The sequence below is a fragment of the Pipra filicauda genome, unplaced genomic scaffold (assembly GCF_003945595.2).
Source record: "Pipra filicauda isolate LSUMZ 115617 unplaced genomic scaffold, ASM394559v2 scaffold142_size1944046_pilon, whole genome shotgun sequence".
NCBI classification, from domain to species: domain Eukaryota; kingdom Metazoa; phylum Chordata; class Aves; order Passeriformes; family Pipridae; genus Pipra; species Pipra filicauda.
The window spans coordinates 385,892-408,353 of NW_024103907.1; the positions used below are offsets into that span (position 1 = coordinate 385,892).

Genomic DNA, 22,462 nt, shown 5'->3' on the forward strand with positions numbered 1-22,462 from the left:
AGAGCACAAGCAATTCAGGAGGTTTCTGGAGCGCATTGAGGACAACTTCCTAACCCTGGTGACTGAGGAGCCAATGAGGAACAGCACTCTGCCGAACCTCCTTATGCTCACAAACAAGAAATATGTGGTTGAGGACATGAAGGCTGGGAGCAGCTTTGGCTGTAGTGACCAATAGTGATGAAGTACAAGATCCTTTGGGGAGGAAACAGGACAAATAGCAGAATCATAGCCCTGGGCATCTTGGAGAGAAGATAGTTGGTTGACTTTCAAGAATCACCTCTTGAATGCTCCAGTCCAACGAGCAGGAAATAAAGCAAGAATGGCAGGAAGACTGTATGGATGAACGAGGAGCTCCTGACAACTCATATGTCAAATGGAAGCATACGAGAATGTAGTGGGTCTAAATGGCAGGGTTTTTCTGTGGGGGGCTGCAGGGTGGCCTCTGTAAAGAGAGGCTGAGGCTGCCCCATGCCAGACACAGGCAGTTCCAGACAGCTCCACTGTAGGACACAGCTGAGTCCATCAGGGAAGGTGATGGTGCCCCTGGGAAAATGTATTTAAGAAAGAGGCAAAACACTGCACAGACAGTGAGGAGTGAGAAAAAAAGTGTACGAAACAGCTCTGTGAGCACCAAGGTCAGAGAAGAAGGAGGGGGAAGTGGTGCTCAAGGTACCAGAACAGACGTTCTCCTGCAGTCCATGGAGATACCACAGTGGAGCAGGTATCCACGCTGCAGGTCATGGAGAGGACCACAGTGGAGGAATTGGATGTTTCCTGAAGGAACTACCGTCCTTTAAGAGCACCCACAGGAGCAGGTACTCCTAACAGGAGCTGTGGCCCTTAGAGGAACCATGTTGAAGAACTGAAGCCCATGGAGAGGACCCATGCTGGAACAGTTCTTGAAGGATAGCAACCCATGGAAAAGACCCACAACAGAGTGGGGGAAAAGCGTGAGGAGGAAGGACCAGCAAAAACCTACTGTGATAGGCTGACCAGAACTGACCACAGTCCCCCATTCATCTGCGTCACTTAGGCAGGGTGGGCTTGAAGAGAGGAGAATGAAGAAATAAAGCTGAACCTGGAAAAAAAGGATGGGTAAGGGGAAAGGTGTTGTTTTAATTTGTCTTTGTTTCTCACTATCTAAACCTTTTTTTATTAGAAAAATAAAATTGGAATAACTAAAATATTAATTGGAATAAATAAAATTTTCCCCGAGTCAACTCTTTTGCCCATGACAGTAACTGGTAACTGATCTCCCTGTTTTTATCTTGACCTATGATATCTTGACCTATGACCTACTTTCCATCTTGTCTTCCCTCCCCCCAACCCCCTATCCCCTATCCTATTAAGGAGAGGGAGGGAGAGCATGTCTGGGTAGGCATCTGGAAGCCAAGGTCAACACACCACCAAGAGGCAGGAGCAGATGCAGGAACTCTGTATTCCTGGGAGGAATACAGAGACACTGATGAGCATGCAGGGTCAGGGCTAGGAAAGGCAATGCTCACTGGGAATTATATCTGGTGAGGTATATAAAGCACAACAAAGAAGGCTTCAACAAGGGAATCAGCAGTAAAAGAAAAACTAGATAAAATGTGGACCTGCTGCTGAATGCGGCAGAGGACCTTGGACAAAGGACATGGAGAAGGCTGAAGTACTCCTACTCCACCTACTCCTTGATCTTCACCAGTAACACCAGCCTTGAGCAAATCCAGGCCCTGAGTGGTTGAGAAGTGGGAAAAGGAAGACTTATCTTCAGTAAGGATCAGTTCAGGGAACATTTAAATAAAACTGAATACACAAGGCCATGGGACTTGATGGGATACACCTATGGGAGCTGGCTGATTGTGTTGCAAGGCCATTCATTATGATATTTGAAAGGTTGTGGTGACTGGGGAAGGTTTCTCAGGACTGCAAGACTCCAGTCTTCAAGCAGGGGAACAAGCAGGAGCTGGGGAAGTATAGGCTAAGCAGTCTCAGCTCAGTCCTCAGGAAGGAGATGGATCAAATCTTCCTCGAAACCATTTCCAAACATCTGAAGGACAAAAAAAGTGATTGTGAGTAGTTGACATGGATTTACAAGGGGAAATCATGCCTGGTCAATCTGATAGCCTACTACAACAAAATGAGCTGTTCCAAGGACAAGGACAGAGCAGTGGGTTTTGCAAAATGTTTGACACTGTTCCTGATAACATGCTTACAGGCAAACTGATGAAGTATGGACCAGACAAGTGGATAGGCAGGCAGACTGAAAACTGGCTGAACCACTGGGTTCTAAGACATGTGATCAGTGGCATGAAATCCATCTGGAAGCCAGTCGCTAGAGCTGTACCTGAGACATCAGTACTGCAGCCAATACTGTTTAACATCTCCATTTTTGGCCAGGACGATGGGATAGAGCACACCTTCAGCAAGTTTGCAGGGGATACAAACTGGGAGTAGTACCTGATACAACAACTAGAGCATCTGACATATGACGAGAGGCTGAGAGAACTGGGACCGTTCATCCTGGAGAAGAGGATGCTGAGGGGATCTTATCAATGAGTATAAATATCTGATAGCAGTGAAGCAGTAAAAGAGGATAAAGAGGACAGAGCCAGACTCTTCTCATAGGTATCCAGTAAAAAGGCAAGAGGCAATCTTTCCAACCTTGTAGACTTCAAAAAATTATTTAAAACTTGACAGGACATGGCTCTGAGCAACCTGCTCTAGCTGACTCTGCTTTGAGCAGAGGTGTTATACTCAGTGACCTCCACATATGTCTTCCAACTTCAAACCTTCTGTGAGGGGGGTTGGACTGGATGATCTCCAGAGGTGTCTTCCAACCTCAACCCAACCAGGTATTCAGTGAGTAGATCTGTGAGAGGTCAATTTGTGCCATGTAGTATTATTTGCATTTCTGTTTCTCCTAAAATTTCAAACCACAAAAATATGTAGTATTTTTGCATTTCCTTGCCTCCCAGGACCATGATCAAAATCAGCATTCATATGGCAACAACCTAGATGAGCACCTTGGTGAGTGATTTGAGACCAAGAAAGTTGCTCGAACTTAGCCTTTTTGATGATCTTTACTTAAAGCTTTATAGAATCGGAGGAAAGTCTTCCTAACTTTAGTGGACCTTGGGTCTGACTCCGAAGGCTTAAAATTGTAAAAGCCCAGTCTTGCATGAGAAGAGCATGGCTGTCAGGCATTTCCTTCTATCCACTGAAGGTTTGAGCATACGTCAAACATTGTGGAGTTGTATTCCTGTCTTTATACTCTCATACAGTTAATTTTCTTGGTACTGGGATTCAGCAGAGTATTCCACTAAAACTAATTTAACTAATAATAGGGAATTCAATAATGTCTGAATTTCAGATTGTTGCATGTGACATAATATGAAGCCTCATACTTGATTATAAATTATTAATTAGGTTTTGAAAGTTATCTTGGTTATGTAAATCTATTATTAAGGAAATCTGCTAGCATTTCCACTTCTAAGAAATGAATGTGATATTGCCATTAAAAATTATCATTTTGATTATTCATGGAATAATAAATGGAATAATTATTAATGGAAAAGAACTGTAAGACAGAAACTAATTTCTCTTTGAATTAGTGTTCTCTTGCATTCACAATTGCAGTTAGTCTTCACATCTTTCTACCACAATTCAAAAAAAAATGCAATTAAAAGCTGATATTTCTTCTACAGAGGAAAAGGGAAGATTGAATCACATTCTAGCAGATCAGTTATATAGAACTCTGTCTTCTGTATAGGGATATATAGGAGGGAGCTGTACAGGTCCTTCTGACTGAAGAGCACTCTATATTTCTGTATGTGATGCCAGGCTCTCGAGATAAATGTGGGTCTCTGGGAAAGTGGAGTTATACCCCCACTTGTACACCACGCAGCAAAAGCAGGGAGGCACATGTCCCACTGTTCTGGCAGGTGTCTGTCTGGTTTTCCACACTGTTCTGCTGCTGGGATAACTCTGCTCCCCACCCGCAGTGCCTGCCGTGCACCCGGCTACCTTCCTGTGCCACTTCACAGTTCTCAAAGACATAATTATACCTTTGATTTCTGCCTCTTTCATCTGCTACAGTAAATGATCAGGTATAACTTTGGCATTTGGTTCTGCTGCCGACACCTGCAAATATTAGAGCTGGGAGATAAAGTTTTGACGTTCCTTGTTAATTTTACTTTCACAGATGTGAAATGTGAAATGTGTATTCAGTGTGTGCCACCCTGGGTCATCCATTTTGTCCACACTGTCAGGTGCAGCTTGCTCAGAGTAGATTCTAGCTGATTACAACGAGCTCACCATTTGCACAATATTTAACTAGAAGGCTCTGATTGCAACTTTAGATTATTTCTGCCTTGACTACTTAATTTTACTTTCACCAGCACACTCCCAAACCTTTGCTTTCACGTGTTAAATATGTAGGAATGCTGCATACAAGACCCTTCAACACAAAGATTTTAAGGAAATGCTCCTGTAAATATTCTTTCTTCTCTGTTACAGTTATTCCAAGTGTATGTTTAACTTGTTGATTTCACAGCCCTCTGTGTAGCCGTTTGTTATATATTAACTTAAGACTCAATCCTGCAACGTACTGACTGCTTCTGGATCATGCCAAGTCCTTTTTTCCTCCAGCAGCGTTTAAGGACTTACAGGGTGCTCAGCAGGACTGAGCCCAGAATCCAGGCAACAACAGACTCTTTCAAAAACCAGACAGGTTTACTGGAAAAAGGTTTGTACTGTAACTGGACAATATTTTGTGCAACGGATTTTCATATATTTAGATTAAATATTATCCAGAAGAGCAGATCTTGTAGTTAGTGGCTACTGGAAGACATAACCATTTAGGTATATATGCTGATAATTAATTGCATTTTATAATTATGGTTTTATTAGTTGTTCCAGTTAAGTGCAAACCCATGACTGAGACTAATATTGGAAGTTTTGTGTGCTGGCTGCAGTGTGGTTTGCCTCTCTGTTAATGTGTATCTGGTTTTCAGAGTTGCAGATAATCTGTGTAGTTCATCTAGCAAAGTCAACTGAGCATTATTCATCCCTGAGCTCACACACCGTGCAACGTGCAATGGGGTGCTCTGCACACTGTGACTTCAAGGGGATCTGACTAGCAGTGGCACTGGGGGGAAAATTCCCTGGCATTACCCCAGCTTCCCGAACCCCCCTTGGGCAGAAGCTCACCCAGCCATATTGCTGAGCCACTGGTGGCTCTGTGTGCCGGTGTGTTGTCACCAACAGCACTGGGCTGGACCACTGTCCTGTACTGTCAGTCAGGTATTTTGAAAGGCAGGCTTTAACAAAGGGTACTAAACTGATCTGTTGCTGACCAAATGTATCTTAATGAGACCAAGATGTGGTGTAGTCTCTGCAAACTACAGTATTAACTACTACTCCTTCTTGGAAACTTGGTCTGGGTGAAGAGGCTGCCATTGGTCTTGTTGTAAATTCAGATTTATTTGGCACAGAAAAAGTGTTGTAACATACTGTTTCTAAAAAGCTATTCTCACTGTTTTATATGCAGATGAAAACCATAATCTTCCATTGTTTGGAAGCAAAAAGATAGGACCTGAAACCTTTAAGTAAGTGGTTTAATTCCATCTACAAACAAGGAAAATTACTCCAAAACTGCAGCCCCTGCCTTTTCTGCTAGGCAATGAAAGAGATGCTCTTTGATTTTGGTCCTGGTATTACTGCAAACAGTGGTAAATCTGAACTAAAAATTAAACATGAATTTTGCTTTCAGACTTATACTTCAGGTTGGCCAAAGCACAAGGCACAGTTCTGTTCTAGCGACTGTTGGAGCACTCTCACTTTAACTCAAATACACTTGTGTGTTTAATAAACATATCTTTTGAAAGTAAGCAATCACATTGTTGCCTTTGCCCTTACTCCCCCAATTAAACTATCGATTGCACACACATTTATTGTAGATTATCTCTTGAAATCAGTGTGATTTTAAGCATGCAATATTGGAGAATCACTTACGTAAAATGTTTGCAAGATCATGGCTCTAGTGATGTACTTTAACTGAATCCGGGGTATGAAATAAGTACGCAAGTAAACTGCGGATTAAGCAACTTGGTGACTGCCAGTTTTCCAGGAGTAATGGTCATCAAGTTGTCTGCTGTGTTTTTTTCTGGGGAATAAGAAAAAAACCCAAACAAAACCGAGCTTTTTGGAGTCTTTGGTAAATTAGAGAGGTTTCTGTGTAACTTCAAGCACAATTAGCTACCTTAGCAACACTTAAAAGTTTAGAGTTGTTTACCCATTAAGATAAAGTGGGGAAAGAGGTAGAAGTTTATGGGAACAAAAGTAGGCTGCAGATGCCAGCGAAGTATTTTCCAAAACTTTCAGCACAGAATGAAACCACCACATGATCCTATGTAAGAATACTGCAGCAGAAAGTAGTCACAAGTACTCAATATCCTCCCTGGAAAAACAGCTCCTAGTTAGGGGAAATGAGCCTGGGCTTGGTCATATGCTAATTGATTTTCATTACTATGTGTTAGCAAAGCTGTTTAATACTTGCTATAAAGCCTGGATTTCAGACTCTCTCATTTAATACCAGGTTAAATCTGAACTAATAAGCTCTCAGAAGCTTAGAGGTTCCAGTAAAATGATATTTGGCTAAAAATTACATGTTGGTTTCTACTAGTAACAGTGGTGCAGCTTTGGAGCCCTAAACAATGAGAAAAGCAGGACTAGTGAGAAAAGAGAACATGCTTCATTGGGATACTGAATGATTTAGTAGAAGTTGAAATGCCGAAGGGTTTCTTAGACTTCAGAATAATGAAATATGTAATAGTCAATTTTGAATAATTTCCAAGTGGTTTTTTGTGTAAAATATTTTGCTGAAGTATTGGAAAATCAAGACATAAAATACTATGCATGGAGCAGGATGGCTGTTATTTGATTGTTTCTTAGGCAGCAGTATCTGTGACTTTAAAGGATGAACACTGAACAAGAGCTGTTTATGAGCTGGTCGATAGCAGAATTTCTCCTAAATGAAGCATCTTCTCTTGGTATGGTCAAGTACAAAGATGATACTGCAGTCTGCTGAAATTGGCCGGTGCAAAGGTGCAGCTCTTGCTCTTCGATTAAAACAATTATTCTGGAATGTATTTGTCTGTGGCTCTTCAGGACTTTCAGAGTTAAAACTTTCATCTAAGTCTTGTCTCTGCTAGGAAAATTACCAGATGCTGACAGGGGGTGTCAGCAGTGCCTCAGCTGAACATATGCTGCATATGGCTTGGCTGCAGGAGCAGACAGGGAGGCCCTGTTCCCTGCTGCTGCAGAGACTGGTGAAAACAGGCTTTAAACCAACTGATTACAGCACAATACTAAACGTTAGCCTTTGTGCAGTGTTCATCCTATCAATGAGACTGAATAACTATTCAAGCATACATTAGCCTGCCAAGACTTTTGCCGCATCAAAAATGAGTTAGGTGGCATCTTTTCTGAGGTATTTTACAAGTGGTTGTTTTGAGGTATACAGCAATCCCAGTATCTCTGCATCATGATTATATTTGTATTATTTTGTGGTGAGGCTGGAATTGAAACTGAATCAGAGATTGAATGCAAAGCAGATTAAAATCTCTAGTTACCTTAATGATTGATTGTAATCTCAGAATCTGACACAACAATGCTTCATAAAAAAATTAACTATTTTATGGAGGAAGTATTTTCCTACTTTTCCAGAGAACACAACGAAAAATATTTCCTGTTTGTGACATTGCCACAGAAATTGGTGATTATTTGTGTTTCTTTTGTGAGTCTGCTACAGGGACCCTCACAGTACCCACCACCCACACACCCACCTCACACCCACACATTCTGGCACCCTATGCCAGAAACACAGCACATAGGTATTGCTGAGGGAAATTGCATGTTCCCCCAGCCCTTTCCAATTCAGAGCATTCTTGGGCAGCTCCTGAGAAAAATTTCAAGTCTGGTGCCATTTCAGGAGTCTTGTTGCTTCTGGGAAGCGTTTCCACTCTCCCTCCTGTGCTTTCCTCCCTGCTCTTGGATGCTTACTTCCACCTCCTGCCCAGCAACAGCTTGGGTGAAGCCAGGAGAGCTGCTTCAACTCACAGCCTGACAGGAACAAGCAGAAGGCATGTCCAGCATCTCTCCCTTCAGGTGGCAGGTAGCATGCTCTTAGATTGGTGAGAGCCACCACTTCTACCCTCATCCTTAGGGACCAAGTAGATCAAAGGAGATGATGTGAAGAGGAGTAGGTGATTTATGGGAAGCAACAGCTTCTCTGGGTCAGCATGTGGTAATAAGACAGTAAAGAAGCCATTCCTGTCCTGGCATAGAAACAAAATTTGCTGAATTATGTAATGAAAAGCAAGAGGTGAGAAGAGATTTGACTCAGGTATTTTGTATTGGTTAAATAAAAGACAGACCCTGGAACAGAATTAGAGCAAACTGCCTCCCTTTAGTACAGGAACTGGAAACATCACTCACATCTTCAGCTTAGTAGTTTAATTACGTACACCAGGATGTTGAGGGAATGGCTTTTAAGGCTTTTCTTAATCAGTTTTCTTAACCTGAAGGTTAAGAAAGGTCTTTTTAAAAAGGACAGTGCCACTGACAGGAACTAAAGTGTTCATTTTGCTGTTTGCAATGTTTAGGCAAAGACAGGTCACCAAGGTAAATTAACTTTTGTAGTAAGGCTATGTGTAATCTTTCAGGTTCAGAGCTATCCTGCACTCATATAAGACATAAATTATTAGCCAAACCTGCAAATTCCAGTTTAGAAGATTAATGGGCCATCATCAAAATAATCAATCAAATCTTGAAATAGGTACTTGAATCTGAACTCTTTTTAAAAAAATGGAATTTAGGTTTTGTCCTCTGCATGGGTAGATAATGGATTATTTTCCCCATGTGTATACTTTATATAGCTCTCATCACTGTAAGCATCAAAGTGCCAGAGAAGCATTGATGGATTGGTCCTTGCAGACTCATAGGTTATAAGGTACTACTCCTATCATCACATATTTTACACATATGGCACTTAGGCTGAGAAAAGTATGTTGAACTGCCAAGGTCAGACAGAAACAAAATCCAGAATCTGTCTTCCCCAGCCCCAGTCATAAAGACATTTTTCCTGCCTGAAATAGCGGCTTCCTTTTTTCAGATAATTTACCATTACTTTTGGTGCTGGTAAAGTCCAGAGTTGTTTTACCATTAGTCATAGGAATATGGGTGTCTAAGCCAATGGCCACAAAGGTCTCTTGGAGCAGTGGTTTCAGTCCACCCACTTCAGGCAATTATGCCATTTGGTACCCTAGATAAGCACAGCTAACTCTATCTCAGGCTACTAAAGTTTGGTTTTCTTCCAGGCTGTTCTAATAGGAAGACAGTTGCATGATTCCAGTGTCTGATCTTAAAAATAATCATCAGATTTCCCACCAAAATGTAACTAATTTGTGCAGCTGCAATATCTTACAGAGGTAGTTAGTATGTATTATTTGTATTGATTCCTAGAAACAATTGTAATATTACAAACAATATAAGACTGCAAGAGATTTCCTTGACTATCCTGCAGATAAAAGTTCTAATTTAATATATATGGTTGTTTGGTTTTTTTTAACAGGACAGGTAGACTAGACTAAAATATAAATTTGTGTCATGATTCTATGACCAGGCAAATAAGTTTTCAAGCGAGCAGCATTGTGTGTTTTCTGCATATTTAAAATCAGGTAACTTCTTTTCCAGACAAAATAAATAGACAGTTTGCTTAAAGTTGATTATCCATGCTTTAAAAAATACTCTTGATTTTAGCATTAATAATGAAAAAAATAATTAGTTACTACAACAGCAGAAAAATAGAAGAATGACTGTTAGACGAAGGCTTATGATTGCTTTGAAGTTTTCAGACAGGCTAAATTCAAATGTTATTGAAAAGACTGAGCACATAAATGTTGTTGTAGCACTTCATTGTCATCTGCTTTGCTCAAATTATTTTTTTCTAGCTTTTCCATTCCATGGCATTCTTGATAGAGTAAATTCAAACAAAAAGTAGAAATTGACAAACTAAAGGTAGAATTAGCAAGATTTTTTTTTTTTTTGACTGAGAAAGGAAAAGAAACATGGTGGAAATGGTTATTCAATCTTCTTGCACAAGAAATATGACCACGAATGTTAATTTAGTTCAGATAGTAACAAAGATAGCAAGTTTGTCATTGTGGAGAGAGACTAAAGAAAGAAAAATATTCATACTAATTGAGAAAAAAAAATCCAAACGACTGTGTGGTTCTTGAATCACATGAATCAATACCACCTAGGAGCCTCTTAACAACAGCAAGAAGCTCCAGTCCTTCCCACCAAATGCAACCTGTTTCCCCTTTTCTTAATCTTACTAAGATATCCACTGTTCTGCCCTCATGAATGTATCAAAAGCTGTAATTGCTCTCAGTTTTTTGCTTTGGCTACAACAGAGTTACCCAAAGTCTCCAGCCACCCTGTAACCAGGTGGGTATTTCTGTTGTGTCACGTTGGGCCAATTATTCTGCTGAGACCTGTTATTTTGTTATAATAAGCATGAGAAGCACCATGATCTTATGTAACCACATAATTTCTACTGATGTGGCATCATTCCTAACAACGTCCACTATCTGCTTCAGTTTTAAAGCATTTCCAACTTTTCTAGTATCTGACAGACGCTGTACCTCTGCAGCATTGCTGTATCCCTGCTCCCTTCAGCACAGCTGAATGATCTAAGCGAGCATTGAGTGCTGCTTGTGATTCCTCCCTGAGTCCAGGGAGAAGCACCATCACTTTGAAATCAAATAAACCCATGCACAGCCCCTTGCTCTGGCTCGTACACAAAAATGCTCCGCACTGACACTCCAGCCCCTGGTCTGAGTCATTCAAACACCCACTGCAGGTGGTCCTCAGCCCTCAAACTCCTCAAGGCCCTTTCTCTATGTATTTATTCTTCCACTGATTTTTTTTCCCTCCTGGTTGCATAACAAGGCACCTTCATATCCTCAGGTAATTTTGGAAGAACAGTTTTGAATAGAGAAGAGGGGATGGCAGGGTAATTAAGTGGGTGGGGAAGAAGGTTGATAAAGAGCTCCTAATTGTCACTTTTACACGCTGTTATTTCAAGCAAGGAAAATAAATCCAGAATGGCTGTAGGGCCATCAGACTCCATAGTCAGGGGTGTGACATAGGAAAGGATGGCAGGTAGACCAGAGCAGAAAGAGAGAGCAAAAGTCTGCAGAGTGGGGCAATCCTAACTTTGAAATCTCACCCTTTCTTCCCAACTAGTCCCTATCATTTCAATATACATCCATCTAACAGGAAACCTAATGTAACTTTTTTCAAGACAAGAAGAAAAAGAGAAAGATATAGTGTAGGAAAAAAAAAAGAAAAAAAAGAAATTCTTGACTAACCTCTTTTCTTTCCTATTTCTGTCTACTTTTCATCTCCCTTTCCTTCCCACTTCTTATGCTTTGTGAGACACAAAATAAAGGTGGGATTCAGCCTTCTTAATTGGCAACTGGAAGTCTTCTTTATGTTAAAACACAATGATCTGTTTATTGGAAACTGCTCTTCTGTAGTACCAGCCATCTCTTCATGTCATGCTGTCTGCATAATGCCTCTTGAGGATGGGGAGAAAGAATAGCACCACAGTCAGACCCCGTGGGGTTATAAATAGCAGTCTAGCTGCCTGAAAGGCTGAAGCCATCATTAAGTTGCATGCAGCTGTAGTGGTGTAGGTGGGTGAGTAAGAGCAACTTGGAGATGGGATAATGGTAACCTGGTACACAAGGGTCATTTTTCATTGATGGCGTCACTCCATTGGACTATTGTGCTTTCCCTAAATTGGTCTCTGTGTTTAACAGAGTTGAAAAAGCTCAGCGAAACAGCCTTGGCAAAGCACATTTAAAGAAGATTAGAGGGGCAAACAGTTTGTTGTGTATCGTGACAGACCAAATTGCGATAAACTTTTCTCACTTGGGTCAGTCATTGTTTTTATCAGCAACAAAGCAAATGCAAGCGGAACTGGCCTTTCAGAAGTAGCACACCAGCCTCCTGCACGAGGGCAATGGGGACTTTCACTGGGCAAATTAAGAAGTTAATACAGCAATTTCACCCAGGCTGTCCTTTCAGTGTTTCTCTTAGCAGTGTGATTCATTTTGTCATCTTGGACTTTTTCAGTGCCAAGACAACAAAGGTCTTGGTTTTGGAAAATCCCTTTCAATTTATATTACTAATTTGGTTGCAGATATACACAAATAGAAAAATCCTACACTAATTTCATGTTATATAAGAAACAGATGAAAATAATTAGCAGCCTATGTTAGTTTGAGCTTGCATACACAAACGTACTACTCTTCTCTTATTTCTAAACTGAACGAATGGAGATCTTGATCCTGCTCCCAGTGAAGTCAGTGGGGGAGTTGTCATTAAGTTCAATAGATATAGGACTCAGCTTAATTCCCCCTGTGGGACCTATCAGTTTGTAAAGATTCCTTGGAGGTTAATTGCTTGCAGAAGAGTCTTTGCCTAAAAGGAAGGTGCAAATTGCACAACTGGAGCCTTAGCTATGTACTGCAGCCTGGAAAAGACATTGTCATTTAAAGCAAAGGGATCTCTTATTTCAATAATCCTGCCTCTTAATAATTAAATTTGGTCACTCATTAATTTAGAGTATGTCTTAGAGAGTCGCTTCCTTTGCCATTTTACCCAATAGCTGTGGAAATAGGACAAATCCTTTTGTGTTTTCCTGAAATTACTCCTTTTGGCTCTTTTTGTTTGTATTCTTTTTAGAGTACCTTTTTTTTAAAAAAATCACTACTTTGAAATAGACTTTTAGAAATTATTTATAAAAGAAACATGGAAGAACAATGTTGAGGGAGTAGAAAAGAGGATTTCTAAACTAAGTAGATGGAATAATTCTCATTTAGACTTTTTAGATTTATGTGAGTGATTTCATTACATAAATGTGCCCTTCGCTATTCTAAAAAAGCTAAGAGATGCATCACTACCAACTAAAAGTTGGGGGGGGAGGTTGTTCTTTCATCATTAAAACTCTATATTCTTTCTCCTGTCACATTTTTTGTAATCCTTTCCCACCTGTATTACTTTTGGAATAATCCTTCTCATTCCTTGTCACATGTGCACTAAACCTCTTTTAAAGTACAGACTTAGAGCTTCTAAAACAAGCATTTCATTTTTGTAGCGCTAAGTGTGATGTCAAAACACTATTAAAAATCTCACGCATATACCAATCTGGAATTTGTTCTCAAAGTTCCTCTCTTCATAAAGTACTGTACTTGGTTAACCATAACATGTACTGCTGGCACTGCCCCTCTGTTCACTGCAGCCTTTGTTACTCATCTGGAGCCTGTAAATAACACAGTATGTAGCTCAGTTTTTCAGAAATACCTGTGCAAGTGCTATGAATTTGTTCTTATTACTAAGCATTCTCAGTGGTAGATAGCACGAATATTCTCATTTTGCTTTTTTATGATGGTAGAAAAACCTTAATATAGGAAAGACTAAAGTTACTTTAGTTTGTAACTTTGAGGAAACACTATGGCTTGCTTTTCTTCAAATACTGTAAGAAACTAAAAAGTGTTCAAGTTTATAGTCAGAAAAGGGATTTTTCTTTTTTCTCATGGCAGTCCTGTTGGTAAATTTTACTTCGCATCATTTTACTAGACCTTGGTGTCCCGAATACTATATACATTTACCAGCCTTTTAAAAACAACAACAACAACAAAAAACCAGATTAATAAAAGATCTGGGTAATTATTGGTCTCCAGTACAGGAAGTTAATCCTGCTCTCAAACACACTCCTTATTGTACTGCATCTGAGCTTCTCTGAATACTACGTGCATATGGAAGGACAGACTGAAACAACGAAGCTGCAAGAGTCAGAAGAGGGTTTTAACATACTACCAGTAGAAAAGCAAGTCTGGAGGATTAAAACTATTTACTTTTAGAAACTTGTCAAACATCTAATTGCCTAGATACTGTTATTTCTGTAATTGCAAATTCCTTTATTAAATGTAGTGACATTTAAAGAATACAACATACAACATATATTCTTACCTAATTATCTAAAGTGAGTTTTAGCAGGCCTTTCTAAGGAAATTAAGTTCTTCTGAGCACTTTGTTAGTCTGTCAATATCTTCTTCTGTCATTTGTAGCTCTTCAAGCCTATTTAGACGGCTGATGAGTTTCAAATATGTTTAAAAGACCAGTTCAGATCTCAGTTATCAGGATTTCTTAAATTTCAGACACACTGCTGACAAGATAAAGGAGAGACCCAAATTAGTGGCTTAATTCAGCTCAACAGTTTTCTCTGCTTTGTCTTTTTGTCCAACTGGTAGATAGAGGACACCTGAGGAACTGGGGTTCTCTTCTCTGAGAGGCCCTGTGGATTAAAAAGTATACTCAAAAGGAGTGTGATGCATATACCTGTGATATTTAAGGAAAGGACTGTACAGGAACATAGGAACATAAATCCATTGAAATTCAGGCTTGAATAATGCTGTTAGAAATTATCAAGTGACCAGCACCGTATAGATACCAGGGAGGCTGTGAGACAAGTTTATAAGACTTGGGGAAAGTGGTTTTAAAGTTAACTTCTGACACACTTTTTGTCTCATATAAATGAAACATTTCTCATAATGTTACCACTAATGTCATTATCTTGGCCATTTCATCACCTTTACTGAGTCCCCCTTCAGAGACTTCCTTTTCCCAAGGTCTGAAGCAGATAGTTCTTGTCTGCGCTGACCTGAGAACTTCCCCCAGACAGTTCCAAGCTAACACAGATCACCAGCCATGGTCCATATGGACTGTCTCCATACAATGTCAGCACTTCCAACCTTAATCACCATTTATGTCTCCTTTGCTTCCCATGCCAAGCACTGCAAAGCAACCAGTTTGCCTCCTCATTGGAGTCATTATTCCAAACTCCCTCATTCCATGGGGTGTCCCAGAAAGCTGTGGCCAGCAAGACCAGGGCTGGTGGCAGGCCGTGCCTGCTGCTGCTGACTGCTGGAGACTCCTGCGGTCACTCCCAGAGTTATTTGCTACCTCATTTGACCTGCATCCCTTAAGCCCATTTGTTTGCCTCATCCCCTAACTACACCTTGCCTTTGAGAACGTCTGTACTGCTCTCCAGAGAAGTAATTATACAGCCTGTGCAGTCATACCAGTCTTGGAGGTGAGGCAGTGGGGCTGATGGCCTTCGTTAGTTCTCTAGGGCGTCTGTTCTGCCATACAAACGAAAATGGGACAAGACAGAGTGTATCTTACCTGAGCTACTTTAAAATAGTTTTAATTATGTCTACACTTCTAGTCCAAGTGTAGAAATATTTTTAGACGATAAACTATTTGAGCAAGGACTACCAGTTGTTACAGGTCTTTGCCAGGAGTCATGACATATGGCTTTAAGACACTGTCTCACAAAATCTTCCTTGTAAGTAGATGAACTCTGTTCCGACTGTGCATAGAATGTTCTTCTTGCTGTAAAGTCTGAGGAAGAGCAGCAAGCCAAAAACTTGTCCAGATTTTGGACAGAAAGGCAGCCTGGTAACCAAGCGTAAATTCGGCCAGTGGGCTGTGCTATGACCCACTGCAAACAACGCGGGTGAGCAGAGCACACGGACCTAGAGTCGCGCGGTGAGCGCCGAGGCGAGGCGGGGCACCATCGAGGAAATTTTGGAGGCACTAAACGTGATCATCCTTGCGTGGCCGGTTGTTTTCTACGGCGGGGAACCGCCGTCGCGCACGGCAGAAGGAAGTGAGGCTCCTTCCCAGGAGCTGTCGCGCTGGAGACCCGGCGGGAGTCACTTGGGGGCGGTCACTCGGAGCAGACCCTGCCGGGGAGTGCTCGAGGCGGGGGCGGCCGGGGGAGCCGGGGCTTCCCGCCCCGCCCCGCCCCACCGCGCCGCCGCTGCCATAGCGATGCGGGAGCGAGTGGCGGCGGGGAGGCGCTGCGGTGGTGGTGGGGTGCCCCGGCTCTCCCCAGGTAAGGACGCTGCTCCGGGGCCGCCTCCTGGGGAGGCTGTTGCAGCTTCCACGCTGCGAGCTGAGTTTCTGATCTCATCTCACTGTGTTTGTTCTTCCCCCTCTCCCCCGCTCCCCTTCTGCACTGCTCAGGTGCAGTTTCTCCCAAAGCCGCTTTTTGTGGGAACTTCTCTGCCGAGAGCGGCGCCGTGTGCTCTTTTATAGTTGGATGTTTTTTTCCCGCGTGGAAAGTTGCGAGCGGTACAAGGGTGCGGCGGGCAGGCGGAGGGCTAGGTGCCCGGCGGGCTTTTGTCCGGCCCCGGGTGCCGGGGCGGCGGGGTTGGCCCGGCTCTGCCCTGCCTGGGCGCCCGCCGGGCTCCGCCGTGACCCAGTGAGTGAGGGGGATTAAAAAACAGCGGCGAGGGAGAGTTCAGGCATCTCGCTGAAGCACAAGCAAGTCTTTTTATCCGCGGATGAATGGAGACTCGCAAAACTTTCCAAGTGCTCTCAGGATGGAGCAGCCTTAAAACCAGCGGGCGCAGGCTGCGCAGCTGCCGCGTTTCACAGGGAGGTGGCAATTGCCTGTGAGGGACCCGCCGGGCGCCCCGGGCCGCTGGCTTCTCTCTCCCCGCGATGGAACTCTCGGCGGGCTGGTGCATCGCCTGCCGCTGCGCCTCCGCATCGCCCGCAGCTCCCATCCCCGCCGGCCCCCCGAGCCCCCGCGGTCCTTCGTGTGGGTAGAAGACAAAGAAGGGGCCGGGGCTGCCGGTTTCCCCTAAGCACAGCTGTGCGTTTTCTCTCCTTGTTTCGGGGCAAGGGGGAAATCTCCCCTTCGCCCCCACCTCACCGTGGCAGGCTTGCGAAGATCCCACTGCCCGTTGCTGAAAGAACGGTGCCATGAGCTTTCTTTTTAAGGTGGAGCAAGCTTCAGACTGTGCATCCCAGTGGTTTTGGGGCGTTGTGTAGCATGCTGGGGCAGACGCCTGCCTGCCCGGCAAAGACCCCTGGCATGGCCGCCGGTCCATGCACTGGAGTGTGGTTTGGGCTGCTGGATCTCCCATGCCTAGCTCAGCGGGAGATCCCTTATACAGCGCGTGCCAAACACTCCAGTCACTTTCAAATTTATGTTTTTATCTCGCTGTCAGGACAGCATAGGGTGGCTTCTGGGTGTATTACTTCTGATTCTTGTTTTCTTTAGTAGGGAAAAATACTTTGCTGTGCGCTTGCTGTAAGTTCTTAGGTTTTTATTTGCCTGCGGACAGACGAGACTGTCAGGTGTCACATAGCCTTCTGACAGCAGGAAGCATAGGAAAAGTTATGTATATTTTCCTCTCTTTTGCCTACTGTTTGAGAATTAGGTGTCACTTGATGAATATGATTATTTTTTTGAATGAAAACTTCCCCTGTGTCTTGGGGCTCAGTGCTGAGCACTTGAGGAGGAAGACTGGATTGCTGTTGTTGGGGATTTCTTTCTTTAAGTGTGTATGAACATTGTATTTACCATTGTAAGGTAGGTGTGGTAGTCATACTGAATTTATTAGCTGATTAAGCATTAGAGAAACAAGTACATATTGAAATTATTCTGGTCTCTTAAATTGCTAATGAATTCAATTATACTTCGAGGAGTTCTCTGCACCCCTGCAACCCATCTTTGTTCAGCATAGAAGAACTCCTTAATTTTGTGTATGTGTTTATTTCCTGCAATGGAGCTCAAACTTCTTTTAGTTGGGTACTTTGTAAGGAAATTTCTTAACGGTGGCTTTTGTTTTCCTGGTGCAGGCAGTGCCACCTGAGGAGCTCAGCTCATCCAGTCGATGTGAAAGCGAGACAAACCAAGGTGCAGCAGATGAAGGGGAGGCAGCAAGATCAGCTGGTGGAGACAGCAGTGTCACTTTGAGCTACCCCAGCCTCAGACTCCGTGCGTACAGCATCGAGAGCATGACAACATTTCCGAATGGCTGTGGAAATGGCACCACTGTTACTTGTATAGTTATGGATAATAAAGAGCCCCAAAACCAGACTGCCTGTGTCAGTAACAATGGGGGACACAGCACCAGCAACAGTCATGAGGAAGAATTTCAAGAGGATAAACTCAGCCCTTCCAAAATCATGCGCTTTTTCACCACCCCTCGGAAACGGGCTAATTCCAGCTCTGACAGGCCTCGTTCTCTGGTTTTGATGGGCAACTCATCCGCGTGGAATGCCTTCTCTTCCATCAGAAAAATGGGTTCTTTCAAGAAGTTGAAATCTTCAGTTCTCCAAGAAGTTAAGACAAGGGAATGCTCAGACATCTTAAATGAGAACGGCGTAGGCAAACATGGCTTAAATGGGGCAGTGGTACGAATTCAGACTAACAGGTATTCCTATTCGGGGCCTCTACATGATTTCCAGAATGCAGTGGATGGTTTAGCTTCTGACTGCTCTGATGCAGAGGAAAGTGATGAGTCTTTCCTGAGGAACACTCATCGTTCACGCAGCATCAGGCGGGCTTATGGTGCTGGCCGCATAAACTTGCTAGACACAGATAAAGTCCAGAGTCATCACAACTGTGTTAGGCCAACGTCACCTGTCATTGCAGAGCCAAAGATCTGTGAAATTTTGGTGAAGGACTCTGCAGACAACAGGATGATTTATCGGAGAAGCAAAAGTTCTGATAATTTGAACTTTCTGAAAAAAAGCTCATTCAAACGGAAGTCCACCTCGAACCTTGCTGATCTGAAGGTTGCAAATGAGAAACAGATGCCAACAAGGACTGTGAGTGTTGCTTCTGCTGACTCAGACAAAAGTGGTGGAAACCCTGAGAGGAGATCCAAGCGATGGAAGAGCCCTATCAGGGCAAAGGATTTTGACCAAGTTTTGAAACTTGTCAGTAATGTTACGGATGTTGCATGGAAGAAGGATGTCCCTAAGAGCACAGCTCCTTCTCCCATTGAGCAGTCCCAGAGAATAAGGTCAAACAGCAGACTCCACGATGACTACTCTCGCAGGGTTTCCAGCAGCACGGATCATGACAGAAAGAGATGCACCTCCCCAGTATGCAGTCCAGACTCTTCCTTGCAGGGAACACCTTGTCTGCAAAGCCCTGTGATTGCTCAGGATAAAGAGGCCGAAATGAATGTAGCTGTTGCGGAAGACAAGAGCCTCAGGACGTCATCGGGCATCCTAGACTCTGATAGTTTATCACCGACACTGAATGACATTAGTCCATTTCCCAATGAAGTCTTTTATTCGGACTCAGATGAACCAAAAGCTACCCAGCAGTTTACAGACGAAGCTGAAAACCCTAACGTTCCAGTCAGGCCAATTACTCCAAAGCCTCAAAGTCCTACTGCAGGGAAGGTCAAGTGCAGTATGAATTTCCAGTGTCAAAACCATCACAGCACATTGTCACTGAGCTCATCAGAGAGTGAGGAGAGAGTTGAGGTACCAGGGCTGAAGTTGGGAAGGAATCCTGTTTGCTTCCAGGACTCGGTGCAAACTGTGTACTACGATGATGGAAATGAAGACAGTGGCATAAGCAGCCACTCTCAGCTGAGCCTCAATTTAGCCTCTGGTGCCGAAGAGAAAAAGGAAGAGGTAAGAAAGAAAGCAAAATTCTTCAGAAGATATATATATATATATATATCAGGTTTTGTGTTTATTAAAGCAAAACACTGCAAACTAATGGCTACCGCAGCTTGTTATTGCTAAAATATGCTGACAGCAATTATTTCCTCTAATATATTCTCTTTGGATGCTAATGTCAAATTATTTTTGCTTTGTGCATTAATATCAAAGAAAGTTTTGGCAGCAAAGTTATTCATGTACATTTTCAAGGGCAGCTTATTGCACCCTGCAGAGACACCACCTTGTCATGTGGTCTTGTCAGATTTTACCAGCTTAAGCAGGGTCTGGCTGTATTTCCTTTCCAGCTGAAAGGTCTTTAAAGAGTCCATATGTTTTGGAGTAGTGTTGACTCATTGGACAACACTTTGCCTGTGGAAACCTTGCAGAAGATGGTAATGTTTGTAGAGTGCTGTGACGTGAAAGCCACAGTACAGAGGTTTAAGTATTCGGTTGTATCCAGCATTTTCACTGTGCAGTGATAGCCATGCTGAGGGTAAACTGCTTGGTTATTTATTTGCCTGCCAATTGCAGATAGCATTACTTTAGATGCTGGGCTGCATGTCTTGCTACTATTGTTTTGGTGAAGATACTGTTGTTTCACTGCACCTAATGTATGATTTCACATTCTCAGTAGATGGGTAGATATATTGCAGCACTTCTGAGGTAAGCTCACATGATAACACTGTGCCCTCACCTATACCATGGTTTGAGTTGGCACTGGAGCAGTTGCAGTGATTTGGCAGTGTTAGTGAAGAGCTGTCTGAATACCCCGCGCTTGTCTGAAGCAGTGAGGCTTAGCTCAGTCCCACTGATGTGCAGTAATGGGGTTTTGAGCTACTTGGGGTGAGGTAGCAGTGAAAGATTTGCTAATCATTGGGAAAAGTACACCGGGGCAAAAATCCCTCTAGATATATATGAATATGCAAGCCATTTGCAAAATAAAGCTGACATAGCTCTTAGGCCACCTCAGTTTGAGTAGAAGTGTGTTATACCTTAGATATGAGATAGACAAAGGTAATGCTGCAGCTGCACAAGCTTCAGCCTTTCATGCTGTCAAGTTTTTTAATGTCTGTGAAGCTGTCCTACTTTTAAAAGCCTAGCACAGTTTTTTCAAACTAGCTGTAAATGTTAACAGAGCTTATCAGTATTATCCTTTTGCTGGAGAAAAGTGAGTTTGTTTATTATAGTATTTGCAGCAATGGTAAGATTGGAAAAATAAACTCAGAGTGTATAATATTTGGGCTCTGAGGTTATTCCTCCTCTGGAGTCCTAGAACTGCTCCAGCCATCCATATTTTCCAAAAGTCTCACTTGTATGCAAGGAGATGCTTTCACACTGCCAGAAGAGGCGAGAGCCCTAGTGTGGATATATGCCAGTTGTATTTCTCAGGAATAAAATGGGAGGTAGAATTAATGCTACTCATCTACCATCTAGTGGTGATCTGCCATCATGACTCAAGGGAAATTCAGCTGGTCTTTTCCCTTGACTCCCGACAAACCACTACAGTTTTTATATGAATGTGTGTTCGTTGGGTGGATAAAAGTTACTGCAGTTTTTAGTTTTAACAGCACATTCTGTTATTATCTAACATGCAATTCAAGCTTCCTCTTTATATTATAACATATTTTAGGTTAATTATGAGTGCCTTTCAGTGCTTGCTTCAGTTGCCTAAAATACAGAGTTGTGCACTGGTGGCAGCTCTGGGTTTGTGTAGCGGGCAGGCGGACAGTATGGAGCCCTGCCGGAGATAGAGGAAGTGGTGGCCAGGGGATGGACTCCTTGGCTAGTAACCCTTCCCTCTCCTGTAGCACTGCCTGGAGCCCCTGTGCTTGACAAAACAGCTGTGACCACCCAGATGGTGTAGCTGCATCCAGACCTCTCTTCTGATCTAAAAAGCAAAGGTTTTGGAGGTGGTAGCTGTGAACTGGAAACAGGAGCCAGGCAGGACAGGCTTTACTTCTGCCTTATTATGCAAGGGATATAAATTCTGTCCTTTCTTTTTTCCGCACATGTTCTTCGTCCCATACACAACCCTAAAGCTGTGACATTCAGAGTGACTACAAAAAAGGGAGACTGTTATGGTTTCTCCCTACCATTTCTTCGGAGGATTTCATTGCTCACTTCCTCCTTTCCTCCAGCATGGAAGTAGCTTGGTACCAAAGCTACTTATGCCGGTGATTTTTTTAATTGGAATGTGCCTGTTGGCACCTTTATGAATGTTGTGTACTCACACAGTGAGGTCACTGGGGATTGAACTTTTGACTACAATTCATTTTTAACTCCACCTTACACCTCCACATTACAGAACTGTACCAGCCCAGCAAGTTGTTCCTGTGACAGCCAAGCACTTGGTTTGTTCTCAACAATCATTTGAGATGTACATCTCACAATTTTTAGACTTTGTCTGAACCTTAAATACACTGTCTTGATGGGCAACTCTGTGCTGTTTCCATGTTTCACGATCTGCTTTTCTGTACGGATTTTGTGTATGAGCCATTATGTATTCCAGTACAGCCACTAAAATCTCTGTGGCTTGGAAACATGTTTCGGTACAAAGCTTAGAAGGTGCTAACCAGTCAGGCTCAAATATGCTCTCTTTTCAGGACTGGCTGCCATAGCTGGAAGCAAATGTAGTTTATTCCCTTACCCGCTCATCTAGTAGATTAGTCAGCAAATGAAGTCTGTGGAACTTGGTCCATCTCTGTATTTTGCTAAATATTAGTGGAAACTAAATATTTCTACTTTTTATTTCCCTAAACTGTAAAGCTGACTTTGCAGTGTTGACACGAAGGCATGTATCCCTTCTTCAGAATCTGTTTTTCTTTTTCTTATGTGATTCAGTCTTAAGATCCTGTCACTT

The 22,462-nt window shown here is 42.7% G+C and overlaps 1 protein-coding gene across 3 annotated transcripts in view; it reads left to right on the forward strand.

The window, feature by feature from the left end:
* SPATA13 (spermatogenesis associated 13) overlaps positions 1-22,462 on the forward strand; it is a 222,330-nt gene that overhangs the window by 160,294 nt on the left and 39,574 nt on the right. For all 3 annotated transcript variants that reach the window (XM_039378650.1, XM_039378651.1, XM_027713672.2), the window contains one exon: positions 17,776-19,572. In XM_039378650.1, the coding sequence (XP_039234584.1) occupies positions 17,776-19,572 (1,797 nt within the window). The remainder of the gene's footprint in view (positions 1-17,775; positions 19,573-22,462) is intronic.